Genomic DNA, 20,111 nt, shown 5'->3' on the forward strand with positions numbered 1-20,111 from the left:
TAAACTGACGTCTTTTTCTGGGAGAGAGTACGCGCTGGTTGAAAAGGTGTCTTGATTATATTTAAGTCATTTAAAAGCGTTATTTCCGTCTGGGAAATATGCCTATTAATTTGCCAAAAGGTGAGGAAATCGATAGAAATTATTTTAGAGCATTTATTATTATTTATTTCTAAAAATAGTTCTTCTCGCTTGGAAGATCCCTTGGGCTGTGCGAGTACGAGCTCGACCTCGAATAAGTAATTGGAGAATACTGGTCTATTACCGAGTACTAAAAATTGCATATTCTGGACCCGATTACTCGAATAAGCTGCTCTCTAAACTCGTCGAGTATTTGTTTTTTCTATCCTCCTGGCTTCAAAGTTCAAAGAGGGGTTTTTACAACTTTTTGGGGGCAATAAACGGTACCTACAAACTTGTGGAAACTGTGGTTCATTTAAATTAAAGGAATATTTTTCAGCATTTAAAGTTACATTATACTGTGTCGGCCTGTTCACAGGGGAGTGTATGATGCAAAATGCCTAAACCAGGGATGATGGATCCATACCTCTACTTGGAATGCTTATCCTGGCGTATCGCGTATGGCAAGATCACTCTGACGGCTTTGGCCCCGCCTACGAGAGGAAAAATACCCTCTGCGCGCGCTCCCCTCTCACATAGTTGTTTGTTGAGTTAACATAGTGACGTCAAAAAAAACCGTCAACCACATCGAGACGAAAATCTGCCGCAATAAGCATTCCAAGTAGAGGTATCCCTAAACTTATCTTTTACCGACAGATTTTTGGATTCCCAGATGGCGCTAGTAAAACTATTTAAAAACACTATTTAAAAATTGCGAAAATATTTCATTACTGTTTTTTATTTTATTCAGTGTTGCTCCTTTTTTTCATATTCAAATTCCCTGACTTTTTCAGGTTTTTCCTGACCATCTCCGGAGATTTTCCATAACGGTTGAAACCGAAATTAAACTCCCTGATTTTTAGACTAATTCTTAAAATTCCCTGAGTTTTAGATCCATATTAAAACTCTTAAGAATTTTCCAGGAATTCCAGGTTTTCCAGGTACTGGGGCAACATCGCTTAAAGGGACTTTCAAGGGACAGCTGTGGGGGGGGGGGGGGGTGTTGAAGTCTATTTAAAATACGTTATTCGGTCACCGTTCATCGCATTTACAAGGTTACACTAATCGCGCTTCTAGTCACATTTCTATTTCTACGGATACAACAGACATCAACGCCGGAAGAGATAACGTCATACGTCCGGCCAAAGCGTACGGTTCGGGGCGGAGTGAAAGGCGGCGAGACGCGCTCCGATGCCGTCGCGAGAGAGTCGGGATGCTGGGGACGAGAAGCGCGAGAGTAGGGAGGGATATTCTATCACTTCGCGGGAGAGCCCGGTCGATGAGTCCTCCGCCCACACTGCCTCGGCCTTCCCGCGAATGACGGGATTAGGGTTCCCACGGTTGACGCCGAAGCTACGATGATTTTCTCACGTTATCCCGATTAACCCCGTCATCGGGGGAACTACTCCTCCGACTTATAACGGAGCGCGATGTAGCCGAGAAAAGCAGACGCATTTCGAATTCGAGTCGCGAATATGTCCGAACCTTACTATTACGAGCGCAAACACGTCGTCGAAGGCAGAGTCCCGAGTCGTTCGAGTCGCGGCATTCGTCGATTCACCGTGTGCGTCCTGGGGACGGTGTTGTCGTGCTACATTCTGCTGTTCATCGTGGTCGTGTCGCGGCATTTGGACGCCAGCGCCGAGGCGGATCTGCGGAGGAGCGTGGCGCCGGATCTCGCTTCCGGGGTGAGGCTTAATCGGCCGGCGGGGATGATGCTGATGGACCAGCGGCCCGCGGAACGAGTGGCCCCCGGAAACGCCGCCTTACTCCCCAAAACGGCCTTCGGCAACAGGGAGGCCTTACTGAACTACTTAGGACTGAAAAAGTTCGACGGACGCGAAACCATGGTGGCCAAACTGCTGGACGAGAACGGGAAGGCGTTGGTGGCTCGACGCAAAGCCTTCCGCGTATGTCTGCATCCGAGGTTCAGGGAACCACCGGGACCCGTCGTGGCCTTGGCATCTTTTCCCGGTTCTGGCAACACGTGGTTGAGGTACCTCGTACAACAAACGACCGGTAATACTTTTTCCGTTGATTATCTAATTTATTTAAACCTCTTAGTTGGAAGCTAATTGTACTTTGATTATACTAATTCACATTTCTCGTCTTCAACGTAAAACTAGCTAGATTTGACATTTTTGCGTTTAGCGTTTACGACCGCGAGTATTGAACCATATGGCTCACGTCAGGCGCCCCCGGAAAACCCTTCACAACCCTAAAGTACCCCGCAAATAGACAAAATATGTATAGATCTACGAATTAAAAGTAATAAACTAATAATAAAATTTAAGTACCGTTCGGTTTCCCCTTTCCAGCAGCCTGCTATGCAATTTAACCCGGCCACCGGTAACTGGCTTAATCCTGGCTGATTATTATTAAAATACAAGAGATTATCAGCTGCGATTCTAATTGTTCAAATAAATAAATTAACAGCTAGGATATCAATTACCGAATTTTGAAAACATTTATCGGCTTCTTTGCGAAAGCGATTCACTTTTATTTCGCGTTTTCAACCTATTCTCGGATAACAGTTGCGTTGTACGAACGGATAAAATATTCGCGATTAATGAGATATCAGATTATCCGAATTTACACCCAGATATTATTTGATCAGATTTTTTAATAATAATATTAATAATAATAATCAGCTAGGCTAATACCCAAGTCATCTAGCGACTGAATTCGTTGTAAATCGACAAACGGAAGCGGATATTAGACTGAAATCTGTTTAGGGCATTGAGTTGGGAATATTAATTTAGAGGTCCAAACAAAACGTCCGATTTCAGTATTTCGCGAAACAAATGAAGAGAAAACGTTATCATTCTACCCGTGGCGCCGTCTATCTCTCAATGGTTCGTTCAAATAAGACGCGTTTTCCGGAAAAAAGATTGTTTTTTCAAAAATAATGGATGGCGCTACGGGTCATATGATAACGTTTTCTCGTGATTTTAGAGGAGACGACACATACGTAATTTTCAAAAACTTATTTCGCGGGGAGCAGATTTGATTGGATCTCTAGATTAATATTCCCAACTCAATGGTTTAGGGCCAATAAATGAACTATTTATAAAAATGTTTAGTTATAAAAAAGGTATCTGGCAAGCATCTTTCAGACTGACGGTGTTATTCACCCCGAAAGTGACAATTCTGTTTTATATTTCTAATTTGAGAATAGGGAAGGTTTTGGAGGTATTCCCGAAAGTTTGATATAAAATATACTCGTATATTAACGATTACTAACTTATAACTTATGCTAATATACTAATATTTAAAAAAATATATAAAAAGTTTAAAAACCCAAATAACAAATTTCTAATCTAGCTAATCTAGTATATTCTACTTCATATTTGTGTCCGCGAGTTTGTCTGTGTCGGTAACTAATTTTATAGGCGCCATAACTAACGCTAGGTTCGTCCTAGAACCTTGGAAAATTTTACCATAGATCAATTGATATACGCTGCTTTGTACTGTTATTCGGGAATATAGCTTTGACGAACCACATTCCCTTACCCATTACCTTCTTAATACAGTGCGTTTACAAAATCAATGAAATAACGACACGCGAGACTAATTTTAGTCATTTCAAAACGCGTCAGGAAAATCTTCAGTTGCCTTTTTAAGTTTTTAATGTTCTACATGGGACCGAAATTACGCTTGAATAACCCGAAAACAACTCTGTTAGTCTGACTGTATTATCTCGATAACCCAAGGGAACACGAAATTACTTTTGTGGGAGTTTTTGGCCAAATATTTGACATAAAGGCTTTGTACTCTTTCCCTAACAACATATATTATTACTTAGTTGAATCTTCGATAAGGTTGATTGAATTATGACGGTTTGTTTTGGGTTTGAGACGGTTTTGGATGTTTTTTTTTGGTTTTGAAACGGTTTTGCCGATTTATGGGTTGTTTAACCGAATGTTTTTGGGTTTGGGACAGTAGGCCGAGTTTTTTTGGGTTTGGGACGGCTTAGCCGAGTGTTTTTGGGTTTGGGACAGTTAAGCCGAGTGTTTTTGGGTTTGGGACAGTTTAGCCGAGTGTTTTTGGGTTTGGGACAGTTTAGCCGAGTGTTTTTGGGTTTGGGACAGTTTAGCCGAGTGTTTTTGGGTTTGTGACAGTTAGGCCGAGTTTTTTTGGGTTTGGGACGGCTTAGCCGAGTGTTTTTGGGTTTGGGACGGTTTAGCCGAGTGTTTTTGCGTTTGGGACAGTTAAGCCGAGTGTTTTTGCGTTTGGGACAGTTTAGCCGAGTGTTTTTGGGTTTGGGACAGTTTAGCCGAGTGTTTTTGGGTTTGGGACAGTTTAGCCGAGTGTTTTTGGGTTTGGGACAGTTAAGCCGAGTGTTTTTGCGTTTGGGACAGTTAAGCCGAGTGTTTTTGGGTTTGGGACAGTTTAGCCGAGTGTTTTTGGGTTTGGAACAGTTTAGCCGAGTGTTTTTGGGTTTGGGACAGTTAAGCCGAGTGTTTTTGCGTTTGGGACAGTTAAGCCGAGTGTTTTTGGGTTTGGGACAGTTTAGCCGAGTGTTTTTGGGTTTTTGGACAGTTTAGCCGAGTGTTTTTGGGTTTGGGATAATTTAGCCAAGTGTTTTTCGTTTTGGCAAGGTTTATCCGAGTGTTTTTGGGTTTGGGACGATAGATGAGATATCAAATAATCCGCATTTAACGCTGATATTTTATGGTATGGGTCAAAATTAAAACCAAAGAGATTAAACCCGAATCTATCTGAATTCATGGTAAGCCCACAAAAAGAATGTGATCAGATATCCCTTTTCAGCTAACTTAATCTGGAAAGATGAATTAAAGCAGATCAGATCATATCCGTTAATTGAGATAAGGAGTCAGATACATATGTCCTATTTTAAGGATTTTTCAGAACTACCCACTAAAAATCAGATTGCTGGATGGAGGAATATAAAAAAGTAAATTGATCTGATTCACTGATTACCTTCTGATATCTGAAAATTACGATCTGAATAACCTGTTCAGTTGCTAGCCGTTGGAAGCACTACGTACTAGGTTAGGATGACAAATGTCTGCCATTTTGGGTGTCCAGAAACAATGCTGCCAGGGGAAACGTTCGTCAGCTGACCAGAAAAAAGATAACAGTGTTGCCAGATTTATATTATCTTGTTTGATATACATCGAAAATATTCCCGCTAAAAATGGAGATGGGAATAAATATTTTTCGACTAGGACTATGTATAACAATCTCTCTCTCTTTCGGAGCAGGTCAAACAAGTGGCGTTTGACGGAAACGAGTCTAGGTGGCGCTGTGGAGCCACGATCTTCCAAGATATCGTCTGCTTTGGTCCAATTAGAGAAAAATGACTAAATCCACGCAGGAAACGCGAAACAGTGAAAAACCCCATAAAATGAAAATATTAACTTTTAATAGTTCCGATTTTATCCATTATAACTCTCTAATAGGCGTCATTGCGTACCATCAAAAGCGACCTAATAAGATCCAAAAGTGTGTCAGCCCTACTTTTGGGCCTTTCGGTATATCGACCGAGAGCTGGACCACTAAAAAGCCAACTAGATGGCTATATGTAATAGAGGCGTTCTCTTTGGTTTATGGGCTAATTTATCTATTCTATTTAGAGATTAATTCCGAAACACCATACTTGGTGGCGCTGGAGTGGCATAAATTTTAAATTTATACGTTCTTTTTAGGGGTATGTACATTTGTTCGAATTTCATTCGTCCGAACCACCGAAATAACAAATGTTTCAATTGTTCGAATTGGACAACTTGTTTGTTTCATATATTTGTCCGAATCGGTAGCATAACTTCTCCGAATTCCATCGCTAAATTAGTGCAAGAATTAAAAATAAAAAACTACTTATATTTTAGGTTCAGTTTATGTTACTAAGAATTAAAAATAAAAAACTACATATATTTTAGGTTAGGTTAGGTTAGGTTCACGTTAATGTTACTAAGAATTAAAAATAAAAACTACATATATTTTAGGTTAGGTTAGGTTAGGTTCACGTTAATGTTACTAAGAATAAAAAAAAAACTACATATATTTTAGGTTAGGTTAGGTTAGGTTCACGTTAATGTTACTAAGAATTAAAAATAAAAAACTACATATATTTTAGGTTAGGTTAGGTTCACGTTAATGTTAATATTTTCTTATATTAACAATATTCCTAATGTTAAAAAAAAACGGAAATGGAAATTCGCCAGTAAAGTTAACATAAATTGAACGACTAAATCACCAACAAAAGTTGTGATAAATTTTTCGGGCAAATGAAATGTTTTCGGACATACGATCCTGTTTTCCGGCATTCGGACAAATGATCATTCGGACATTTGTACCACCTTTCGGACGAATGAAATTCGAACAAATGTACCCAAATCTCTTTTTACTTCGCGACAAGCTCTCAGTGGAAAAGATAACCATATGGGACACTTTCGTTATTAGGTCGCATTTGGTACTATAAAACGTGCTTACGTTAGCGCTACTGGCTGCCAAATAGCGTCTGCTAATACGCTACCTATATAGTTTTCGACGGCACCCAAAAGAGGGCGTACCGATAGCTCTCTCACTGAAAATTATCTCTAGCGTAATCAGTAGCGGCGCCAGCAATAGGCCGGGGTAGGCCTGGGCCTATTTGAAATTTTGGTAGGGGCCTCCAAAAGTCGTCTTAAGGGGCCTCCGAATTATTTAATATAAAAAAATTCTGTAATTTGTTTGCGAAATAATTTATTTATTTATTTATTAATTTTCCAATATTCAACGCGAGTGATTCGCTTAACGACACTGCTGTTTTTATTCCTTTCAAAGGTAAGAGTCACTTTTCTTTTACAGTAGTTTATTTTTTAATTTTAATTTTTCGCGAGCGCAACTATATCGAAATTGTATCTTTAATTTTATCTTTACAAATTAATGGTTCTTACACTTACTTTACTTAGTGTACCTACGTACATTAATTTTCGTAAAGCTGTAAGTTCTGATGTAAGGGATGTACATGCGAAGTACCGAAGGAATGAATGTAAATTGATAGACTGGAATTCAGTGGTAGAAATAAGTAAATAACCACTCATTTGTTAAGTGTTATCGGTACACAAAAAAGGATCAACAGACACTCAGTTTTTAGTAATGATTAAATTCATAATTAACTCTAATTTGTTCGTCGCGTACCCATTTTACCCAAACATTTCACCACTTGCTTCAAAAAAATTAAATAATCCACGTGGACGGATTTGAAAAGCTTGTGGTGAGGGGCCTCCATAATTTTGGTGGGGCATCCAAATGGTTGGCCTACCTCCCCAAAAATCCTGGCGCCGCTACTGAGCGTAATCATAGTTGGCCGTGGCTCAACAATATATAAATGAGTAATTCTCAAGTTATCAACTAAAAAGAAAAACAGCTCGTTAAAAATATCGTAAAAGGCTTAAATAGCCTTTTTGGGAAAACCAAAATGGTTCGAGCGCCCATAAATTCGAGTTAACGGGTCTGACTGTAAATCGAGGCATTTACGATAAATGCGTCGCGCCATTACCGAAAATCAAAAAGTGGGTAATTTGGACACGTATTCCGATGGTGGCCGCGGCACGTAGCGCCGGGGATTGTGGCGCAACTATCTGCAGCGGGGTCGTAGCGGCTCTTTTTCATTAGCAGAAAAGCGGCGTCGAGCTTCTGTATTTCTAGATTCTAGTCATAATCCTTTCAATGTGATTAGGGGAAACGCCAAAAACGCCTGTGGAAGACCAAGGTTTCCCTAATCAGTGATGGGCACCGCTCCTCTCATTGTAAGCGCTTTTGTTATTATAAGCGAAAATGAGCGGCTAAATGTTTTTTTTTAAAAGACCACGAAACGAAAATGAGAGGAGTGCCAATTTTACCGCTCAAAAAAGAGCGGGAAGAGAGGGGCGCTTATTTTACCACTCGAAAAAGGGCGGAAAGAGAGTGGCGCTTATTTTACCACTCTAAAAAGGGCGGAAAGAGAGGAGCGCTTATTTTACAGCTCAAAAAAGAGCGGAAAGAGAGGGGCGCTTATTTTACAGCAAAAAGAGCGGAAAGAGAGGGGCGCTTATTTTACCAGTCAAAACAGGGCGGAAAGAGAGGGGCGCTTATTTTACCACTCGAAAAAGGGCGGAAAGAGAGGAGCGCTTAATTTACCACTCGAAAAAGGAAGGAAAGAGAGGAGCGCTTATTTTACAGCTCAAAAAAGAGCGGAAAGAGAGGGGCGCTTATTTTACAGCTCAAAAAAGAGCGGAAAGAGAGGGGCGCTTATTTTACAGCTCAAAAAAAGCGGAAAGAGAGGAGCGCTTATTTTACAGCTCAAAAAAGAGCGGAAAGAGAGGGGCGCTTATTTTACCAGTCAAAACAGGGCGGAAAGAGAGGGGCTCTTATTTTACCACTCGAAAAAGGGCGGAAAGAGAGGGGCGCTTATTTTACCACTCGGAAAAGGGCGGAAAGAGAGGAGCGCTTATTTTACCGCTTGAAATAGGGCGGAAAGAGAGGGGCGCTTATTTTACATCTCAAAAAAGGGGCGGAAAGAGAGGAGCGCTTATTGCCCAAAAAAAGAAAGAAAAAAGAGGAGCGCTTATTTTACCGCTCAAAAATGTGTGAGAGTGAGCGGATATTATGCTAGCGAGTTGTGAGTGAGCTGAGCGGCTCTTTGACGAAAATGCCCAACACTGTCCCTAATCGCGTCGCCACGAAGCAGAGGGTCACGAAGCTCACTTCCACTGGGCGTGGATTTCATTTGTATTCCGTCAAAAATGGATTTTATAACGGTATATTTTATTTCGAATAGTTTAATGAACGTGCTGTCACTCGCTGCGCGATTGCAACGACACCTGGAAAAGAGTAACGCGATGTGAAGCCGTGATGCCAGATCGCCCAAATGAAAAGTTCCTTCCACGCGGCGCTAAAATTTCTCATTTCGGATTAATAATTTCCTAGACTGCTAAAACGTTACTTAAATAACCATTGGAAAAGTGGCTTTCATTGTTTTCAAAATAATTTTCCCTGTAGGCCCCTAGTATAGAAAATAAAACGCCATCTATATTTTCAATATCAAACTATAAAGGGTGTTTCAAAAGGTTAAGCAAAAATTTGAAGGAGTTGTAGGGGTTGAGTTGAGAAGTATGCCTTTTTTTTCATTTTCCTACGTTGAGTTAAAATAGCGCCAGAGAGCTTCAAAGAGTGGCCTACTAGCCATTGGAAGTAGGCTGCAACAAGCGCAAAACCAAGCGCAAATGTTTTCAGATTTTTAATAGATTTGTTTTAAACCCCAATTCGAATTTCCCTAGATTTCTTGGCTTTTCGATCTGATTTCCTTTTCCCTTTTACGAATTTTCGAGGTACAGATTTTCCTAGATGTGGGAAATTTCCCTCGATCTGGCACCACTGAATTGAAGACGCAAAAAGTTACTTTTATGCCAAACCCGGGTTGCTCCTCCTCTTCAGTATCTTGTGATAGCACATCTGCGACAACTATCAGACAACGCGTATTTTCTGGAGGCGCTACGTTATAGCGCCATGTTTCCGTCAAAAGCCAAAAAAAATGACACGTGGTTTCAACTCTACGTTACTGTAGGGCTATCAACATTATTAGGTCTAATCTACCGTGTTCTTTTTCCAAATACTAATTTTGGTCACCGGTAGATGGCACTATTACGTGTTCTTCCCACAGGCCCGTGGAATAGGTGTTTCCATAAAATACGACAATAAAAAAGTTAGAAGTATTATCATTGACTCTTCTAGCCCTAACCGTTGAAGAGTTATGCGCGACACGGCAGCATCGGCATCTGCGGCAACGGCTACACTGTACGTGATACTAATACACACAAATCCTTGGGATTGTGTGTAAAAATCACCTAAGAGATATATCATACAGTTCTGATACAACAACCTAGAAGTCCATGAAATATTTTTATTCGTTGTATGACATTCCCAAAATATCTGTGATAACCCTTCCGTGCTGTGACAGTAGGGTTTCAACCCATTTCTATTCAATGTTGAAACTGAATACGGTTCTTTTTCTAATGACGGTCCAAATGGATAAAATACACTATATTTATGGCTTTCCGATAGCGATAAAAATTACGCTACGAATATGGTATACAATCAAGTACCTATAAATATACATTTATGGATTCCTCGTCGTATTAATTATTATAGGACTATTAGAAAAATGAATCAAAAACCTTTTTACGTCAGAGTCTGGCCATCAGAAGAAAATTAGCTAATAAATTGAGCATTTATTTAAGCACGGAATGCCGCGGTTTAATTAATTAAAAACGTGGTTGGGCTAATTCCAGCTCGGACCGCCTTTCATACTTTGTTCACTCACTTTACGAGACGGGTTCATTTATAACTAGAAAAAAATAAACAAGGTGGCCAAGTTTAATATCAGTTTCACCAGAAGTCTATAGCCAGCATTTCACCGATAATGTATTTATTTAATTAGGGAGATTGACTATGTAAAAAGAAATAAACGTTAAGAAAAATTCTTATATATTCCCATCATTCTTATATATCCCCGTCATTCTCATATATCCCCGTCATTCTTATATATCCCCGTCATTCTCATATATCCCCGTCATTCTTATATATCCCCGTCATTCTTATATATCCCCGTCATTCTTATATATCCCCTTCATTCTTATATATCCCTATGATTCTTATAACATATCCCCATAATTCTTATAAAATATCCGCATAATTCTTATAACATATCCCCATAATTCACATAACATATCCCCATAATTCACATAACATATACCCATAATTCACATGACATATACCCATAATTCATATGACATATCCCCATAGTTCTTATAACATATACCCATAATTCATATAACTTATCCCCAAAGTTCTTATAACTTATCCCCATAACTCTTTTAATATATCACCAGTAATTCGCGCTAATTCTACTTCCGAAGAAAAAAGATTAAATTTTCCCAAAAATGGATCTCTTACGCTGAGTTATATACTTCTGAATTCACAAAGTAATTTTCCGGACCCAAATTATTAAGCTGATGCATTTTAAGTATTAAGTAAATGTTTTAGAACACTCTACTAATTAGATAATTAAAAAACACCTTTTAATTAGCTCAATAACTTAATTAATGTATAACATAATTTAGGCTCTTTGTATAAGTTATTTAAATTCAGTTGCTCGTTTCAAACGACGTGCCCGACATCATTACGTTATTTTTTTATTTGAAAGAAATTTAACAAGAATGCATTTGGGTTAGCAGAGGATAGGTGCGAGGGGGTAGTCACTTAAGAAATCTGGTGTACGAATAGTGAGAAATCGAAATTATGATTTCCGAAAATCTAGAAATACAGGAGAAATATTAGAAATCTAGAGAAATTCAAAGAAATATTGGAAATCTAGACTTCTAGAGAAGTAAACAGAAATATTTACCATATTTCTGTAAATCTAGAAATACATTAGAAATATTAGAAATCTAGAAATACATTAGAAATATTAGAAATCTAGAAATACATTAGAAATATTAGAAATCTAGAAATACATTAGAAATATTAGAAATCTAGAAATACATTAGAAATATTAGAAATCTAGAAATACATTAGAAATATTAGAAATCTAGAGAAATCCAAAGAATTATTGGAAAGCTAGAGAAATAAACAGAAATATTTTCGGTATTTCGGAAAAATCTAGAAATACATAAGAAATATTAGAAATCTCGAGAAATCCAAATAAATATTAGAAATCTCAAGAAATCCAAATAAATATTAGAAATCTCAAGAAATTCAAAAAAATGTTGGAAATCTAGAGAAATAAACAGAAATATTTTCGATATTTATGGAAATCAGGATATCCAAATCTAGAGAAATAAACGGAAATATTGGAAATCTAGAGAAATAAATGGAAATATAGGAAATCTAGAGAAATAAATGGAAATATAGGAAATCAAGAGAAATAAACGGAAATATTGGAAATCTAGAGAAATAAACGGAAATATTGGAAATCTAGAGAAATAAACGGAAATATTGGAAATCTAGAGAAATAAATGGAAATATTGGAAATCTAGAGAAATAAATGGAAATATAGGAAATCTAGAGAAATAAATGGAAATATAGGAAATCAAGAGAAATAAACGGAAATATTGGAAATCTAGAGAAATAAACGGAAATATTGGAAATCTAGAGAAATAAACGGAAATATTGGAAATCTAGAGAAATAAACGGAAATATAGGAAATCTAGAGAAAATGAGAAATAACCGGAAATATTTTTGATATTTCTGAGTGACTACCCCATCGGATAGGTGGCTAAGCCTTTGAATAGTTCTGTGATTTGAAAACCGAATTTTAAGATCCGAAATGAAGTTAAATGCTCAGTTTTTATTTAACAACGGAACTGTCCAACAGCTGATAAAATAAAATTTTACTTTAATACTCATAGAAATGGGCCTTTCTATAAAATAGGTTACGCTTGCTGAACTTGTTTTGATGTAGCTCATTCGTCACGAAATACGTAGAAGTTCAGTTCAGTTTATGCTTAATTTAATTTAAATTAATGTAATTTAATTTAATGTAATTAAATTTAAATTGATTAAATTTAAATTAATTTAATTTAATTTAAATTAATTTAATTTAAATTGATTAAATTTAATAGAATTTAAATTGATTAAATTTAAATTAATTTAATTTAATTTAAATTAATTTAATTTAAATTGATTAAATTTAATAGAATTTAAATTAATTTAATTTAATTTAATATAATTTAATTTAATTTAATATAATTTAAATTAATTTAATGTAATTTAATTTAAATTAATTTAATTTAAATTAATTTAATTTAAATTAATTTAATTTAATACAATTTAAATTAATTTAATTTAATATAATTTAAATTGATTTAATGTAATATAATTTAAATTAATTTAATGTAATATAATTTAAATTAATTTAATGTAATATAATTTGAATTAATTTAATGTAATATAATTTGAATTAATTTAATGTAATATAATTTAAAATAATTTAATGTAATATAATTTAAATTAATTTAATAAAATATAATTTAAATTAATTTAATGTAATATAATTTAAATTAATTTAATGCAATATAATTTAAATTAATTTAATGTAATATAATTTAAATTAATTTAATTTAATACAATTTAAAATAATTTAATTTAATATAATTTAAATTGATTTAATATAATATAATTTAAATTAATTTAATGTAATATAATTTGAATTAATTTAATGTAATATAATTTAAAATAATTTAATGTAATATAATTTAAATTAATTTAATAAAATATAATTTAAATTAATTTAATGTAATATAATTTAAATTAATTTAATGTAATATAATTTAAATTAATTTAATAAAATATAATTTAAATTAATTTAATGTAATATAATTTAAATTAATTTAATGTAATATAATTTAAATTAATTGCTTGACTGTTTTTGTTAATAGTCTCCGTTAACATGATTCCCGGAAGATAGTCCCCGCCTACAGTGTCTTCCCCCTTTCCGGCTCAAAAGGGGAAATATTACTGGAGGAAGGCGCCGAGGGGCGTGGTTTTCCTACCGAGAATCACCAGACGAACAAGATGCACGCCGCGTATTCTCCGCTCTAGCCGAATAGATTCTTGGTTTTAATAGCTTCGCTTCCTATTTTTACTCATCAAAAATGCAACGCGATAAAATGTCGCTTTTGGAAAGCGTCCAGCAGGTAAACTCGCTCCTTTCAAATTGTTGCTCTCAGATTTAATCGTCGCCCTAAATATTTGATTCGTTCTAAAATAAGTGGAGGGGATCTTGTAAACGAGACCATCCGCGGTTTATCTTCCTTTGGCCTTTTTCTCCCCGCTGTCGCGAACGATCAAGTGTCGTGAGCCCGCGCTGTTTTTGTCCACGGCCACCTGCCTCGAACTGTTTATTAAATCGAATTAATGTCTTTTCCGACATTATTACTTCTAATACAGCACGTCCCTGTATTCTGTATTCACTTTCTGTTGCGTTTCTCATCGTAAGTCACCGAAAATTGTCATTTATTTCGAACAATTTAGGTTTGCTCGGTTTTACTTAATGCTTGTAATTAAGGGTAGGAAATTCCTACCGTCACAATAAATTTGATTAATCGTTATTGGTAACTTCTAGTGTCTTAGTAATATCGAATAATCGTTATAGGGAATTCCTACTGTCATAAGAAATTCGATTAATCGTTATAGGGAATTCCTACTGTCATAAGAAATTCGATTAATCGTTATAGGGAATTCCTACTGTCATAAGAAATTCGTTAATCGTTAGAGGGAATTCCTACTGTCATTATAAATTCGATTAATCGTTAAGGTCGTTGTGGTGAATATAAATTCAGTTAACCGTTAAAGTGATTATAAAACGGTTAATCGTTAAGTTGAACATAAAATCGTTAATTTGGTTAACGGTTAATCGTTAAGGTGAACGTAAGTTCGATTAACCGTTAAAGTTAATATAAAACGGTTAATCGTTAGGTTGAACATAAATTCGGTTAACCGTAAAAGTGAATATAAAACGGTTAATCGTTAGGTTGAACATAAATTCGATTTACGGTTAATCGTTAAGGTGAACATAAATTTGGTTTACGGTTAATCGTTAAGGTGAACATAAATTCGGTTTACGGTTAATCATTAAGGTGAACGTAAGTTCGATTAACCGTTAAAGTTAATATAAAACGGTTAATCATTAGGTTGAACATAAATTCGGTTAACCGTAAAAGTGAATATAAAACGGTTAATCGTTAGGTTGAACATAAATTCGGTTTACGGTTAATCGTTAAGGTGAACATAAATTCGGTTTACGGTTAATCGTTAAGGTGAACATAAATTCGGTTTACGGTTAATCGTTAAGGTGAACATAAATTCGGTTTACGGTTAATCGTTAAGGTGAACATAAATTCGGTTTACGGTTAATCGTTAAGGTGAACATAAATTCGGTTTACGGTTAATCGTTAAGGTGAACATAAATTCGGTTTACGGTTAATCGTTAAGGTGAACATAAATTCGGTTAACGGTTAATCGTTAAGGTGAACATAAATTCGGTTAACGGTTAATCGTTAAGGTGAACATAAATTCGGTTAATCGTTAATTACCAAGATATCCGATTACTAATTAATGAACCATTTCTTTCGGTTAATCGTTAAGGAGGAAGATGTTCGATTAGTAATTAAATGATTAATTGCTTTTGGGTAATCGTAATGAAGATGTGGTTCTAAAACTCTAGTTTCTGTTTTTCAGGTTATTTGACCGGAAGTGTGTACCGAGATTTTGCCCTGATGAGGTACGGGTTTCCGGCGGAAAGCATCATGAACGGATCGGTCGCCCTGGTCAAAACTCACGAGTGGGGTCCGGCTGCGAGGAAACCGTTCGACGGCGCAGTTCTACTGGTCAGAGACCCTTACGGCGCTCTACTGGCCGAATTCAATCGCCGAGCCGGAGGGCACTTGGGACACGCCGCTCCTGACAGATTCAAAAGGGGAAAACGTAAGTCTACAAATCTGTGTCAATTTAAAGGCTGGAAGTGTCAAGCCTCGAAACATGTTTAGCGACGCAATAAGCCGAACCCACCCAGTCACGGCGAGTCGGCTACTAGTGTTTGGCTGCTGAAAACGTGGCGCCATCCTTTGATCATTTGCTGAACTTGGGTTATTCAACTTTACCAGGTTGGATTATGTAAATATTCGATTGGCGACCGTAAGTCAGACTTCCATTCCCAAAAGTCCACCTCTTTTATCGTTATTGCGCTGTATCGCCATCTAGGTTATTTACATTAAGTAGAGAAAGACCTAATTTTAAATAGTTATTTATGGAAAACATTTATTTTCAAAGTTCTAAAATTAAGTAAAATTATTTTCATAATTAATCAACCGCACCATTGTTTTGTTATTTTTAACGAGCTTCTATTTATCTGCAATAGAGGGCGCTGTTGAAAAATCAACAGGAAATCTTGCTCCTTCACTTAGGTTATGGAAATTTGACTTATTGTAGGTTGTAGGACACGCTTTTCAATTACCGATAGCAGGAATTAATTTAGGCACCTAATAATATTTAAGTATAACATTAGACTGTGTCAGCAGAATTCTAAAGTATACGAACATTCGCTACAAAGTACACGAGTGTGGGGCTTAATATCTCTACCGGAATCCATATTTCTTGTTAATAGCAAAGCTCTCTGGATTCTAGAAACTGTTGTTTGATAAATAATGGTTCAGCAATTAATCTAGAGATGGCGGTATAGTAATAACAAAATTTCGTCTGTTATGACGGGAATTTATAGAAGGCTGAATCTCTGGTATATTATCGGCTCAAGGTTCGTAAAGAGAAAAGCTAATTTGACTTTCTCGAGAACTGAGCAGCTAGAGAGAAATATGACGCGAGCCATAATCCGCCGCTGCCAATCCCGATGCGGTCTATCTCCATGGCAACCCGTCTCGCGCGAGCGGCTAATACCGTCTGCAGACGAGTCTGATAAAATTGAGTTTAGTTTAACAGTTTTTTTTTCAAACTTTAGTTTAATTGGCATAGTCTAAATCCGATTTAGATTCCCAGAATAATTTTTTTACGTCTTCCGCAGAGTGACGCTGTAAGTAGGGGTTTAAAATGGACACATGCCAGAAATGGTGTCAGTATAATCGTATTTCGCTACCCCTGGGTGTTTTCTGGTGGGGACTTAACCTGTCTGTCTCAACTTATATCGCTTCAGACTACAACAGAAAAATTTTATATAGCTATGTTAGTTAAATGTATTTTGAGTTAAAACATCTTCAAGGAAATCGCCAAGAAGTAAAATATGATCTGAGAGCCAGCCTAACCAGGACCTGCAAGTTACTGTTTATTTGGTGCTTGTTGAAATAATGTTTTTGCTAAGCCTTAATAGGCTTCGTGCGTAGTTTAAATTTTGGTCATAAGTATCGCCGCCTACCGACCGAGTTTTAAATTGAATATATGAAAGCTGTCTGCTCGTTCAAAATTCTCTCAACCGAAATCATTTGCTATTTCTTCACATATTTAGTTAACGGATATTAAGGGAGATGGCGCTATATTTGAATATTTCCTATACGTCAAAAAAAAGCTACCGCGGTTTTAAAGGAAACACTTGTTGCATAAAAATGATACCGTTGCATAACTTTCATACCAATGATACCGTACAGGTGAAAAGATTCAATTATTTCAATCAGCACTATATAAACAGAAACTTGCAGGTCCTTATTCTCGGAAACATTACTTCTGGATTTCCTTGATCATCTTGGAGATGTTTTATTGAGGGGCTTATTGCCTGAGTTTAACAAATATTTAACACGCCGAAGATAGGAAATTGACCCCTGTGTGAAAAATATATGTATAAGCTTATGGTGAAACAGCTTAACGATAAATATGACAACCCAGTTTTTTATCCCTACAGTTTGGAAAGACTACGTGGCCTTACAGATACGTTACTGGACGGAAACCATTTTGGACTGGCTGAAATTCGAGGGCCCCGTTCACGTGGTGCGCTACGAAGACTTGGTGCGGGACTTGCACGGCGAACTCAGCCGACTCATGCGCTTCCTAAACATTACGGTGCCGTGGCCGGCCTACAGTTGCGTCCTTAAGAATAAAGAGGGCATTTTCCGACGCTCCAAATTAACCACCGTAAATTTCGAACCCTTCGACGCCGAAATGCGGGCCTCTATGGATAGATCCATTCGATACGTTGACCGCGCCATCTCTCTTTTTAAACAAGGTTTCCGGTCGCGTCTCATGAACTTAACGGCCGACGCCGCCCTCGAGACTGACAGCTAACGAAACCGAAGGTTAATGCCAGGGAATGACGTAGGCATTGGCTCGGTCTCCATAGTAACGGCGCTTAAAGTTTGGTTCACACGGGTGGACATTTTCCACGCTTTCTTAATTTTTCTCATTTCCAACTCTGTACTACTTTTAGCCAACCAAATGTTGTTAGCGTAACGTAACTAGCGCCAATTATCCCTAGCTTCTATTCGAAATGGTGGCAGAAATGTGGAATTCGTTGGACGTTTATACTCCTTTTAAAGGGCCACCGAATCATTTGAAAACGTCGGCCCGAATTTCGGGTGGACTAAGAATCTAAAGGGCTCCTCTGACGCAAAAAAGGATGCGTTAATTAAGGGAATATGTAAATTACGGAAAATTTTAGTTCATTTCGGACAAAATTGGTGTCGCTGCAGTCAAATTCGGACCAGAACAATAGTTGAGCAGAATTGTAAAAGCGCTTCTTGATTTGAGTTGAAGCCGCTAACAAGGCGCTTAACGATTTAGACCACGCCTACCGTGTCAAAAATTGGGAACAGAGAGTCCCCATAAATTCTTGGCTCCGTGCTATACTCGTTACCTGACAGTTACACAGATCGTCAAATTTGTTTGCGGCATATGTGGGAACTTTACAGCCCATTGAAAAGTAAAATAAGCTGCGTTCTGTAGTATATTGCGTTGTTTAACGTTGCATGAATTTACGTATTGTGCGAAATTGGTCACGCCTTAACACCCAATTATAGAAAGTGGCGCCATCTATTTGCGTTATTTAGTAATATACTCCCTAAACAACAAATTATAGAAGTAAATGTGTACAGTGTATAAAAATAGAAGCTTCCGTCGTCTGCTAAAGATAGAACTTCTATGGATGAGTAAGAACACTACAAGCTTAAGGGTTAAGCCTTGGCTCCAATTGGTTGTTTTGACTTTTTAAAATGCGTTGCTATGGAGATCGCGCAAGGTACGACGTCACTCTGCTAATACATATCCAAGACTATCGGTATATTCCTTGCAAATGTAAAGGCCAAACAGTGTTGGAACAGAGCCTAAAGTATTTCCATAATTTTTTATAGATCGTAGTATTCATGTAAATAACATTATAAAGTTTTAAATTATTTATTGTAAATATAAATTTATATAATGATACTGATACTATAGATTTGTGACAGTTGTATCATTATAAATAAATGTTAATTTAAGTCAAACTGCTACTAATACCCGAATATTTAAAGCCCAAATTTCGTAATCAAATAGACCGTTTCGTAACAAAACAAGGGCACAGCGATTTCCATCCACTTTTGTATACAACGAAATATCGATATCTCAATGGTGCTCTATAATTTTGCTATATTTTGAAAAATACTCTATCCACGTAGATCACTTTAGCTACGTACAAATAATCGGCCACAATTAACCATAATACAAAATAGCGGCGCCCATATTTTGGCGCGAAACAAAGTCTAATTCTAGACGATACTAGTTGGATACTATTCGCCTGTTCTGGTGGAAAGAATTACTCTGCACCGTGATTAAGGGGGCTGGCGGAGTGGTTAGCAGCCAGAGGAGTCGGGTTCGCCCCCAGCTGGTGGCACTGGTTGAAAACTCGGAACCACTCTTTCCGCGTTGAATTTGAAAGTTCACTCCCCACTCCATAAAAACTTACAGAGGTTAACGGTAATAGTGATTGTAGGGAGCTATTGGCTCACGTGATATAATGGAATTGCCACCACCCTCCTACGCATTGTAACCCGGCCACCTGAATTAATGGCTTTAAAAGTCGCTTGATGACTTAGGCCTATGGTGGTGCCTTGGGTATTAGCCTAGCTGATTACTTACTTACTTACTTACTCCTATGCATTGCAACCCTGCCACCCGAATTCCGAGTCAATAAAAGTCGCTAGATGACTTGGGTAATAGCCTAGCTGATTAACTATTTGTCAAGGTCACAGTATTTGGTAAAGTGTGTAAACAGGGGCGCGCCAACCTTTTTACGATAGTGGGGGCAAAACAATATTATAAGCAAATACCTTGTTAATTAGGCTGCGTCCGAATAAATGCCGAGAGATAGAAAACCCAACACAAGGGTGTCGCATGTTTAGTCAACCTGACAGGTAACAGTCCGTCCGTAACAAATAATTATCCTGAGTGAACCTTGAACTCTGGAGGAGAGAAGACTACAACTTTGCGAAAGTAGCTTGGGCAGCGCCCATGCTGTGAAATAGAAGGGGGGGGGGGGC

General features: G+C 37.1%; 1 protein-coding gene across 1 annotated transcript; it reads left to right on the plus strand.

Moving 5' to 3' along the window:
* The first annotated feature begins 1,341 nt into the window (after window positions 1-1,341).
* Window positions 1,342-18,969, plus strand: LOC149921254 (WSCD family member AAEL009094). Its single transcript, XM_090163270.1, has 3 exons — window positions 1,342-2,136; window positions 15,343-15,588; window positions 17,507-18,969. Exons 1-3 carry the CDS (start codon window positions 1,593-1,595, stop codon window positions 17,884-17,886), a joined length of 1,170 nt encoding a protein of 389 aa, XP_090019396.1. The 5' UTR covers window positions 1,342-1,592; the 3' UTR covers window positions 17,887-18,969.
* The last annotated feature ends 1,142 nt before the right edge of the window (window positions 18,970-20,111 follow it).

The sequence above is a fragment of the Leiobunum rupestre genome, chromosome 11 (genome assembly GCF_980474605.1).
Source record: "Leiobunum rupestre chromosome 11, qqLeiRupe1.1.hap1, whole genome shotgun sequence".
In the NCBI taxonomy this organism is placed as follows: Eukaryota; Metazoa; Arthropoda; class Arachnida; order Opiliones; family Sclerosomatidae; genus Leiobunum; species Leiobunum rupestre.